Here is an 11,397-nt window from a genome sequence, read left to right on the forward strand (position 1 = left end):
CTTACTTTCACGTTGGGCATTGAAGCTTTTTCTATCGATTGAATATGCTAGTAAGATTGATGTGTTTGTCCTGCGAAGGATTTTTGACTACTTTGTAATCGTGCTAGTGTGAGTAAAAACGACAGACGAGAACGTGTATATGTGTGCGTACTTGTGCAAGAAGATGCTTTTCGGGCCGAAATCAATTCTGATCCTAGAAACGAATTTACATATTTGGAGTTTTGGCGAAATTCGTAGCAATATGATAAAATAATATAACTATTATTTTAGTTTTTTAAATATTCGTTTGTTTAAATCGCCGCTCGAATTAGGTACCGTTTACATATTTATAGTTATGTAAACAATGGTAGTGTAGGCAGAGCGATAGCACAGGTGGCAGCACTGCAGGAAACTATCGATAGGACCAGGAGAGCAGTTGCCTGGAATGATCAAAGAAGAAGTTGCAGATCGTGAAGATAGAGGGAGTCGTCGCCAAGAAGTCAAGTAGAAGAAGATGAAAAAGAGAAGTTGAAAAGAACGCGGTTTTTCGGTAACGATTAGTCAAGTCGGACAGTCGTTGAAAGTAGAAATAGTGTTGCGTGAAGTTCAGTCGGTTAAATATTACACACTTGTAAATACTCTTAATTAACTTTGTTATAATAAATAAATATTACACTAATATTACATTTATTTTTTAAATTAATTATATATAATAATATATGTAATAATCGGTACGCAGGGAACACCACGGGGAGGCCATTACAATTGTAATGGGGTCCTATATTTATATGACCTTCATGTTTATTTTTCACTACTTTACTATTGCAACAAAACGACTTTAATTGAAAATAAACTCGGTTATATAGCGATAATTTCTAAAAATCGAACAGCTCTGCTTATAGTCAACTTTAAGCAAACGGATTAAGAGAAATTAAAAGAAAACCAAATTCCTGTGCGCTTGTCTTCCCAAATTTATATAATATTATAATATATATTATATTCCAATTTATATACCAAAATAATTCAACTGAATCTGGTTTGAATGTTAAATAATAAAAATACATACATTATTATTAAGTCAAATGGTTTAATAAATATAAATATATAAATAATTAAATCAAATGCAAAGTAAATTTTTACAACTACTGTAATTTAAAACATACATTTTCCAAAAAGCAGTCATTACATTAAAAAAAAGTATATTTCATTAAAATAAAAAGTAGTGGGGGAAAAAAAAATAAAATAAATATATATATGAAAACTGTTTATTTGTAAAAGTCATATCTTGAGGCAGGAAGTGCGGGCACAAGCACTCAACAATCATCGCCTTATTATTTTTCCCACGTCGCAACTGAATACTCTAATGACATATATTCTAATACAAAGTCATTTTTGAAATTTATTTTGTGATATTATGTACATGCCCTTGTCACTGATAAAAGCCGTTAAAATAAGAATAATGCCAACAATGCTTTAATGCAACTAGGCGCAACTACATGAAAGTTAATTTGTATTTTTAAAAAAATGTGGTATTTGATTTGGGACTTTTAACTTTTCTTGCCCTAAAACTATCCTTAAGGTTTTATGAAATGGTAGAAACAACTGTCACCTAACTCCCCAAATTAGCCACAGTCTGAACTGGTTATTATTTACGAAATCGATTTCATTATTATCGTCCCTAAAAATCGAAAGCCTCGTTTTTTGTGTATTATTTGCATTGTGATTTGGTATTACATTCAGTTAATTTTATCATCCAAACAATATAATGATTAAAAAACTAATTGAATTATTTGTTCTATAATTAAAAAATCTGCGTAAACTTTTCTGATATAATTATATATTATATTCTCGCTGTTCATCCTTTTCAAATCAAAACAGATCGCAGAGAATTTTTGTGATATTTCTAAATATTTTTATATTATATTATTTTTTTTAAGAAGTAAACTAGGTATGTAAGATTTTATATTCATGCACCAATAAATTTCCTTAGAATTGTTCAGATTTATATAGCTTTTACGAAAGTGGCTATCTTCCTTACAAAACAGCTACCTAATATTAATATTACACAGTTGCTCCAGAGTTATAGGTTTGCTCATAGTTGAACACAGACTCTTTTGACACAGATGCAGGACATTCGGAATATTAACCTGGTCAACAATTCCGGCAACAGCCATGATTCGTCTCTGGCAACCTCCAAAATGCCGCGCAACTTTAAACTGCTATCTGATCCACAGTTGGTTAAATGTGGTACGAGACTCTATCGTTACGATGGTTTAATGCCAGGAGACCCGTCCTATCCAACAATAACACCTAGGGATCCACGGAACCCACTTATTCGCATACGCGCCAGGGCTGTTGAACCACTTATGCTTCTTATTCCGAGGTAACCATTGATTAAATTAAACAATTTCAGCTAAGAACATAGACCATCCCATAGGTTTGTCATCGATTGCGACTACGTGGGCCAGCCACCAGCAGTCGAAGTTACTATAGTGAACCTAAATGATAACATCGACAAGCAATTTCTTGCTAGCATGCTGGATAAATGTGGAACATCTGATGAAATAAATATTTACCATCATCCCATCACAAACAAACACTTGGGCATTGCTCGTATAGTGTTTGATAGTACGAAGGGAGCGAGAAAATTCGTTGAAAAATACAATCAAAAGTCTGTAATGGGAAAGGTAGGATGAAGTTTTTCAGCTTTTGTCGTATTCTAATGTATCTATGTATTGTAGATCTTAGATGTGTTTTGCGACCCTTTTGGTGCCACTTTAAAAAAATCTCTTGAGAGCCTTACAAATTCAGTCGCTGGAAAACAATTAATGGGTCCAAAAGTAACACCGCAATGGACATTTCAGCAGGCTGCTTTGGAGGATACCGAATTCATCCACGGATATCCTGAAAAGAACGGCGAACACTTAAAGGATATCTACACCACACAAACCAATTCGGAAATTGCAAACCGTAGTAGGGATCGAAACTGGAATCGCGACAAGGAAAGAGAAAGAGATCGCCATTTTAAGGAGCGCAGTCGACATACGTCAGAGCGAAGCTATGACCGTGATCGTGGAATGCGAGAAAACGGCACTTCATTAAGGTGTCGCCGTACTTTTTATCGACGCCGTTCTAGTGATAAATCCCCAGAAGATTCTCGGGATATATTGATCATGACAAGAGAAAGATCTAGAGATTCAGATTCACGTCCTCGTGATTATTGTCGTTCTAGGGAGCGAGAGTCGTTTCGAGACCGTAAAAGATCTCATGAAAAAGGCCGAGAGCAGCCCAGGGAAAAAAGAGAACATCATTATAACTCATCTAAAGATCGAGAGTACCGCGGAAGAGATCCCGAACGATCTGCTGAAATCGATCGAAGGGATCGCGGAAGTCTTAAGTATTGTAACCGCTATTCATTGCATGAATATATTGAAACTGATGTTAGACGTTCTTCGAATACAATAAGTAGTTACTATCCCGGTTCCAGTCTTCCTACTGCAAGCCATGGCTTCAATAGCTGTTCTTTTCCTTCAATTGAAAATATTAACACATGGTCTGATCGGAGAGCTTGGACTGCGTTTCAGCCTGACTTTCAGCCAGTACAACCACCCCCACCGCCACCAGAAGAGACTGACAACTGGGATGAAGAGGAACACGACAAAAATTGTATTGTGCCTATGCATTATGGCTCCGCAAAACTTCAACCGCCAGTGCCGTCAAACGTGAATTTCGCGACTAAATTAAAGTCAGTTACACAACCGAATTCCGATCCAGGGAACGTGGATTTAGATACTCGAATAGCTTTAATATTTAAAGGAAAAACTTTTGGAAATGCACCGCCTTTTCTTCAAATGGATAGCAGCGATTCAGAAACAGATCAAGGCAAACCTGAAGTTTTTTCGGATGTTAATTCCGATTCAAACAACTCGGAGAACAAAAAAAGGTCATGTGACAAAAGTAATAAAGTTCTCCATCAGCAAAATGAAGCAAGTGATATATCAAGTGATGAAGAAATAATAGGTAAAAAGGACAAGTCAAAACTCAGTTTAATAGGCGAAAAGGAAGTAAATGATGACAATATGTCTTTATCGAGCCTATCTTCCCACGAGGATCCTATCCAGACCAAGGATGGTGCAGAGTTTAAGAGTATTATGTCATCTTACATGTATCCCCATTCGAATCAAAATCCTTTTTATTACCATGCTACAGGCTATGGGCACTATCTTCCCGGTATTCCGTCTGAATCTACAAGTCGTTTATTTTCAAATGGCGCTTACATGCAGTCTGAATATTTAAAAGCCGTTACATCATTTAATTTTGATTCGTTTTCTAAGCCATACGACTACAATAAAGGTGCTCTATCAGATCAGAATGATGGAATACGTCAAAAAGTAAAAAAAGTAATTGGCTATATTGTCGAGGAGCTAAAACAGATTTTAAAAAGAGACGTTAATAAGCGCTTGATTGAGATAACTGCATTTAAACATTTTGAGACATGGTGGGACGAGCAAACATCAAAAGCCCGTTCAAAGCCGCTATCCGAAAAAGCAGACTCCACTGTCAACACACCTTTAAATTTTATTAAAGATACTTCTAATAACGAAAAGAATCCTGATATAAATCTTCTTATTAATGCCCACAGGGAAGCCGCAGATTTTCAATCTTACTCCAGTATAGGCTTGCGGGCAGCAATGCCCAAGTTGCCGTCGTTTCGGCGTATAAGAAAACTTCCTAGCCCTATACCCACCAAAAGAAATTTTTTGGAAAGAGATTTAAGTGACCAAGAGGAAATGGTGCAACGCTCCGACTCAGAAAAGGAGGATTCTAATGTGGAAACCTCCGATACTGCACATTTAAACATTAAAGGTCCAGTCCCAATTCAAGAGTCAGACACTAAATCGCATACATCTGGTCTTAATTCAAAAAGAAAGGGAAGTGCTTCAAGTTTTTTTTCTTCTTCGTCTTCTTCCACTTCTAGTGAAGCTGAGTATGAAGCAATCGATTCTGTAGAAAAGGCTAGGACTAGTGAGGAAGATAGTCCTGGAAGATATGGTCAAAGAAATCTGAATCAACGAACAAAAACGATTAGAAACAGGAATCGAGTGCGTAAAATGGATAAGGTTACAAATGTGAGAAATGTATATTCGGGGTCAGATGAATTCAAAAAAGAGAACGTAACTAGGCGCACAAAAAAGAATATTTATTCCGATACAGATGAAGATAATGATAGAACGTTATTTTCTGATTTAAAAGAAAAAAATATTTCAACAATTTTATCTGATCTTGAAGAAATAAGTAAAGATAGTTGCATCGGATTGGATGAAAACGGGATTGAACCCACATTATTATTATCAACGATTTCAAAACTGAATGAAGAGTGTAGGCGCTCTCTTACACCCGTTCCACCACCGGGTTACAATGAGGAAGAAATTAAAAAAAAGGAGGATTGTAAACAAAAGCCGTTATTTGAATACGATAGAATTTACAGCGACTCCGAGGAGGAGAAAGAATATCAGGAAAGAAGAAAGAGAAATACTGAGTACATGGCTCAAATTGAACGAGAATTTTTAGAGGAACAAGAAAAGAGTATTGAAAAGTCATTGGATAAAAACCTACAGTCGCCTAATAGCATTGTAAAATGCAGAAACTCCCCAACAAATAAAAATGACGAAACGAGAAAAAAAGCTTTTTCACAAACAAGATCATGTTTTGAAAGTGCAAGTAAAGTTGACATGACTCTAGTCAATATAATAAATGTTGAAAACGATATAAACGAATTTGGCCCTCATGAAGAGGGTGATGTTACAAACGGTTGTAACAAAGTGTATACAAGTTCAAAGGGTAAAACCAAAAGAACTCAATCGCCAGTGTATTCTGAGGGCGGTTCCAGCCAAGCTTCTCAGGCGAGTCAGGTTGCGCTAGAGCATTGTTATTCGTTGCCGCCGCACTCAGTTTCTTTGTGCGATTATCCATCTGGTAAAGTGAATGAAACTAAAAACAGTTTAAAACGAGAAACAGAGAACATTGCAAATGTTAGTCAAATGACGAGGACAGGTCCCGGCAGACCTCGCAAGGATCCAATATGTACTCAAAAGAAAAAGAAAGATTCGGCCCCCAGGATGTCAAATGTAAAGCCTAAAATGGCACCAAACAGAGATGAATGGGCCGAATTGGCACACAAAAATGTACATTTTGTTCCGTGTGATATGTATAAAACTCGTGATCAGAATGAAGAAATGGTTATTTTGTACACTTTTTTAACAAAAGGCATTGATGCAGAAGATATAAACTTTATAAAAATGAGTTATTTGGACCATTTGCATAAGGAACCGTACGCGTGAGTGTTATTAGTTATGTTATAGTATATTATTATACCCGTTACTCGTAGAGTTAAAGGGTATACTAGATTCGTTGAAAAGTATGTAACAGGCAGCGTCTCCGACCATAAAAAGAATATATATTCTTGATCATGATATTGATCGAGAGTCGAACTAACCATGTCCGTCTGTTCGTATGAACGTCGAGATCTCAGAAACTATAAAAGCGGGAAGGTTTAGATTCAGTATACAGATTCGAGAGCCAAAGACGCAGCGCAAGTTTGTTGACCCATGTTGCCACGCCCACACTAACGCCCATAAATCGCACACATTTTCATTAGTCTTGTAAATTTCTATCGATTTGCCAAAATACTTTTTGCCACGCCCACTTTAACGGCCTATAGCCGTCAAACCGGCTAAATTTGAACAATTTTTAAATTTTTTTTTCATATGTATCGATATTGCAGAAAAATTATGAAATTTCACATTCACACTAGCTGAGTAACGGGTATCTGATAGTCGGGGAGCTCGACTAAAGCATTCCATCTTGTTTTTATTTTATTGGCATTTGTTTTCTAGAATGTTTTTAAATAACACTCACTGGGTGGATCACTGCACAACTGACCGAGCTTTTTGGCCACCGCCAACAAAAAAGCGAAGAAAAGACGACGAACTGATGCGACATAAGACTGGATGTGCGCGAACTGAAGGATTTTACAAACTAGATGTTCGAGAAAAGGCTAAGCATAAGTACCATCATGCTAAAGCCAATACAGAAGATTCTTTTAATGAAGATCGGAGCGATGAACCTACAGCACTTACAAATCATCATCACAATAAATTAATTTCCAAAATGCAAGGAATTTCCCGCGAAGCTCGCTCAAACCAGAGAAGACTTTTAACAGCCTTTGGTTCTATGGGTGAATCTGAGCTTTTAAAATTTAATCAGCTAAAGTTTCGGAAGAAACAGCTTAAGTTTGCAAAATCTGCGATACATGATTGGGGATTGTTTGCAATGGAGCCCATAGCTGCAGACGAAATGGTTATTGAATATGTTGGTCAGATGATTCGACCTGTAGTTGCTGATCTAAGAGAAACAAAGTATGAAGCGATTGGAATTGGTAGTTCCTATTTGTTTCGAATTGACATGGAAACTATAATCGACGCAACTAAATGTGGAAACTTAGCTCGATTTATAAATCACAGTTGCAATGTAAGTATAACTGGGTACTTTGACATTATGTTACCAACATACAATTTTGTTTTTCAGCCGAATTGCTACGCTAAGGTTATAACTATTGAATCTGAAAAGAAGATAGTAATATATTCAAAACAACCCATTGGAATAAACGAGGAAATAACTTACGACTATAAATTTCCACTAGAAGAAGAAAAAATACCTTGTCTATGCGGCGCCCAAGGATGTCGGGGCACACTTAACTAATACTTATTTACAGCAATGAATTAAATATTCATTAAAACCTAATACTTATTTACAGCAATGAATTAAATATTTAAGAGCACATAAATTTAATTTGTTTATAAAATCCAAAGTGGTATGTGTAAGTATATATAGTATCTTTTGTAACTTAAAGGAATGTTTTGTTGAACTAAAACTATAATCAATTATATCAACGAGGTCAGAGGTGCTGTTCAAAATGGTTTAGGTCTAAATTAAGTTAAACATAGATTTTTGAACTTTACTTATAAAAACAATATGTATATATTAGAACCCATTTGATCTGTAAACATAAAGAACAAAAATGCAATAAATACATTATCTTAAATTTAAAAAATAATTTTGCCTTTATACAAAAATGTGATTATTGTAAATCATGTTTGAGTGTTATTTGCATATCTAATTGAGCCTGAGCCATGCTTTCTAAAGCATATTGCATTTTTTCTAGCAATAGTTCGCCTCTTTGCACTACTTCCTCTAGGTCTCTAGCAGTTCCCTGGTTTTCGATCTCGAGCCTTTTAAGGCTAGAATTTTGGAGTTCAATGGAGCTGTCTTCATTAGGAAGAGACTCAATTAGGGTGTCGATGTCTTTAGCACATCGTGCAATTAACTGTGCAAATAATTGGGCATAGTCTTCTTGCGGCGGACACGGGATTGGCGTTTGGGGTCCAATGCGTTCAAAATTAACAAATTTACTTGGAAGGGACGTTTGTTGAATTACACCAATTGCATTGCAGAAGTGCTCCGCTTGCTGCAATGATTATTTCATATAAAAAACTTGTTATTTTTTAGTACGAAGTCATTTACCTGATTAACGGTGTCTTGCAATTGTGTAAGCCGATCCGCCATTTTACTACCCAGTTAATAATTCTGAAAAACAAAAAATATGGAATTAAGTTTGATTACGATTTAGCCCGTTCAAAGTGCTAGACGAATTTTAAACATTACCATTTTAATTTATATCAAATAAGCAAAGTACGATTATACTGTGGCATTAAGATATTTACAACGAATCACCGCTGGTGCTTTGAATAATATATAAACATTAATACATCGATTGATTTTAAGACTTATTTAGAGACACCTCTAACGTCGACAGCGGGTATTCTCTTAAAAAAAATAAATGCCAATAATATGAGTTCCACACTGGCACGTGATTTCTTTCAATGAGACAAATTATTCTTTTTCACACTGTGCAATAGTAATGTCTTTATACCAAAGATAGAAGGTACCATAAGATTGTCGGAAACAGTGGAATCTGCATAATAATTGCTCGTTTATAACCACATGTTGAACATCGATCCTTCTTGTCTTGTTCAAAATCATGACAATTTCGGTTATGACAAGAAAGCAGATAGTCTCCATGCAGTCTGCAACCTCTCTTCCACAATCTTGGTGTATCCTTGCGGAGGGTATATCGATTTCAGTTATAAGCTGGAAACGCCGTGAAAAATGCATTTGAGGGCAATTAAGTTGGTATAAATATCAGTAAGAACAGCCATATCCGTTTCCACGCTAATTCTTCTCTTAGTTTTTAAGATATCTACATCAAATTTCTCCAAGATCATTTTGTTCTATTAGAGGTAATATGTATGACAGAACCGACGAACCGGATAACCATATCTTAAAGATGTCATATAAAAAATTATAAAGCTACCTATCTTGTTTTTTTAAAGGTTTAAAAAAAAAGATTTTATGATACGAACCCATTGTTAGATTTATCGCTTTTATCGATCGCTTTGTTAAATTTATCGCTTTTACTAACTAAATATAAGTTAACTAAGTAACGGGATTTACATATTTGTGGTAGTGGAATATAGAGTTTCTTATTTGAAATCATTTTATATTTTTAAGTTTCTATGATAAACAAAAATTATAATTATTTGTGTCGTCGCGCTCTCGGATCCGTGGACCCAAAGCAAAGGGCAGACTATTTTTTCTTGTGGTAGTAAGTTCGTTTTTTTCTTAAAGAAGCTAAGTTTAACCTCACACCGGAGTGTGTCCTCCAACTATTCGCGCGATAATGAATGCTACATTTTTCGCGGTAAGCGATAGCAGTATGCCAAGACACACTCAGCTCACCGTCGTCCTCATATGTGACCTTCCAATAGGCCACAGCCGGGAAAGCAACTTTGTAGCAGGAACTGCACCACGCCCAAAGTAATGGCGAGGACATCGAAACTGTCTCACGGCGTTCATCTCTTTGCGTCAAGTCGCAAAGGCTATGCCTAGTTCCTACGGTAGTGGTTTGTCCCACTGGGTCTTCTGCCTCCAAATCTCTCGCATGAAAACTGGCACACGTCGAATACAGCCTCCTCACGTAATTCCTTCCTTACGCTGATAGCCTCGATCTCTGTACTGTCCACGTATTCATCGACATAATGGTAGTCGGTGATTGCATCTATCCTCGGGGCGGATCAGCAGTTTATGGAACATCTCCATGATGTCACCGCAGACAAGAGGTGGAGAAGTATCGATGGCAGCATCGATGTCATCGATGTTTTTGAAATTTAGTGTGACTTACTGGTGGTGTTGGCTGGCGTCGCGGATGACATGGATTAATATCTGGTTGCACGTATGTATGTATGTACATATGTACATGTACATACACATTTATATATACCCTGCAGTTCCACGATTCATCGCTCCGAAAAAAACATCAGAAAATCATCGGCTACCCTTCAACCCTTACACTTTCATCAAGGCTTGGGACGGAGATGGACGGGTCTGCTCGGCGGCCTCATTTCTGGGGCAGGATACGCTCTCGTGGTCCTGAAAGGTGCGGGTTACACTGCTAGGTGCTAGTAATCGCCGGGCTAACGTCATGGTCTGGTCTCAATTCGTGATGTAGCAAGGCGACTCAACCAAGCTGTGCTTTGTCTAAATGGACCACAGCTACCTGTGTCTCGATTCGGAGATTTTCCTTGTTCTGAAAGTCTCTACGTAGCGATCTTGTTCCTTACTGCTTCGTTGCTCTGCGTTGTTGACTCGTTTTCTCGTTCTCCTTCACTGTCCCATTTTCAGCGCTCGGCGCTTCCTTTAACCGTTATTCCTCGATGTCTCCAGAACTAAAGTCCACGGTACCGTTGCTTTCCTTAACTCGGCACGCTTACTCTCTCGGTTCTTCTGGTGTCCCGCTCTAATTCGTGCCGTCTCACTCTTTTTTCCAAACTCTACTTGTCTCCAACCTCTCATTCTAGAGATTCCGTTTTCCCACTTATTCCGTATCTTCGAACCCTCTTTGTTTCGCACTGCTGTTACTACTTTCTAATTTTTTGCGTTACTGGCATTCCGCAATTGACCACTCCATTTTTATGGAGTTTTCAACTTTTTACAAGGTATGAGGGAAATGAGGTGGACAATGTTCCAAACTATTTCTTAATTAAATCTAGTTCTTACTTGTTAGCCGGTTTGTCGTTTGTTTTTGTTTGTTGGGAGTGGGGTAGACCGATTCACCCGATCGCGGGTACGCTGCGGAACATATGGTTTTGCTACTTGCGGTAGAGTTTCAAGATAACAGGTCTGGCTGTAAGAGAAAGAGGGCGGGTCAAAAAGATAGCGATCACCCTTGGGCTCCGTTTTTGTGCTATCGTACTATAATCGTTCGCTAAGCCCCCTAACTAAATACTATGCAATGGTTTC

General features: G+C 37.2%; 2 protein-coding genes across 6 annotated transcripts; one reads left to right on the forward strand and one right to left on the reverse strand.

Moving 5' to 3' along the window:
- The first annotated feature begins 1,815 nt into the window (after window positions 1-1,815).
- LOC117139388 (histone-lysine N-methyltransferase SETD1) lies at window positions 1,816-7,865 on the forward strand. 5 transcript variants are annotated; one of them, XM_033301651.1, is made up of 6 exons: window positions 1,816-1,927; window positions 2,049-2,362; window positions 2,405-2,666; window positions 2,721-6,316; window positions 6,876-7,509; window positions 7,567-7,865. In XM_033301651.1, exons 2-6 carry the CDS (start codon window positions 2,103-2,105, stop codon window positions 7,738-7,740), a joined length of 4,926 nt encoding a protein of 1,641 aa, XP_033157542.1. In that variant the 5' UTR covers window positions 1,816-1,927; window positions 2,049-2,102; the 3' UTR covers window positions 7,741-7,865. The 5 variants fall into 5 exon arrangements, with proteins under 5 accessions (XP_033157542.1, XP_033157543.1, XP_033157544.1 ...); XM_033301652.1 differs by having other exon boundaries at window positions 2,058-2,362; XM_033301653.1 differs by having other exon boundaries at window positions 2,103-2,362.
- On the reverse strand, window positions 7,803-8,850 carry LOC117139390 (mediator of RNA polymerase II transcription subunit 21). The gene is made up of 3 exons (XM_033301655.1): window positions 8,704-8,850; window positions 8,563-8,625; window positions 7,803-8,506 (listed from the first exon to the last, which is right to left on the reverse strand). Exons 2-3 carry the CDS (start codon window positions 8,602-8,604, stop codon window positions 8,120-8,122), a joined length of 429 nt encoding a protein of 142 aa, XP_033157546.1. The 5' UTR covers window positions 8,605-8,625; window positions 8,704-8,850; the 3' UTR covers window positions 7,803-8,119.
- Window positions 8,851-11,397: the final 2,547 nt, after the last annotated feature.

Source organism: Drosophila mauritiana, chromosome 3L, assembly GCF_004382145.1.
Source record: "Drosophila mauritiana strain mau12 chromosome 3L, ASM438214v1, whole genome shotgun sequence".
NCBI lineage: Eukaryota > Metazoa > Arthropoda > Insecta > Diptera > Drosophilidae > Drosophila > Drosophila mauritiana.

Excerpts from the sequence above, each read along its gene's own strand:
- LOC117139388 (XM_033301651.1), top strand. The coding sequence starts at position 2,103 with ATGCAGGACATTCGGAATATTAACCTGGTCAACAATTCCGGCAACAGC. Across the intron at positions 2,363-2,404 it reads CTTATGCTTCTTATTCCGAG|ACCATCCCATAGGTTTGTCA; the intron begins GTAACCATTGAT and ends CTAAGAACATAG. Across the intron at positions 2,667-2,720 it reads AAAAGTCTGTAATGGGAAAG|ATCTTAGATGTGTTTTGCGA; the intron begins GTAGGATGAAGT and ends TATGTATTGTAG.
- LOC117139390 (XM_033301655.1), bottom strand. The coding sequence starts at position 8,604 with ATGGCGGATCGGCTTACACAATTGCAAGACACCGTTAATCAG. Across the intron at positions 8,507-8,562 it reads TGCAAGACACCGTTAATCAG|CAAGCGGAGCACTTCTGCAA; the intron begins GTAAATGACTTC and ends TAATCATTGCAG.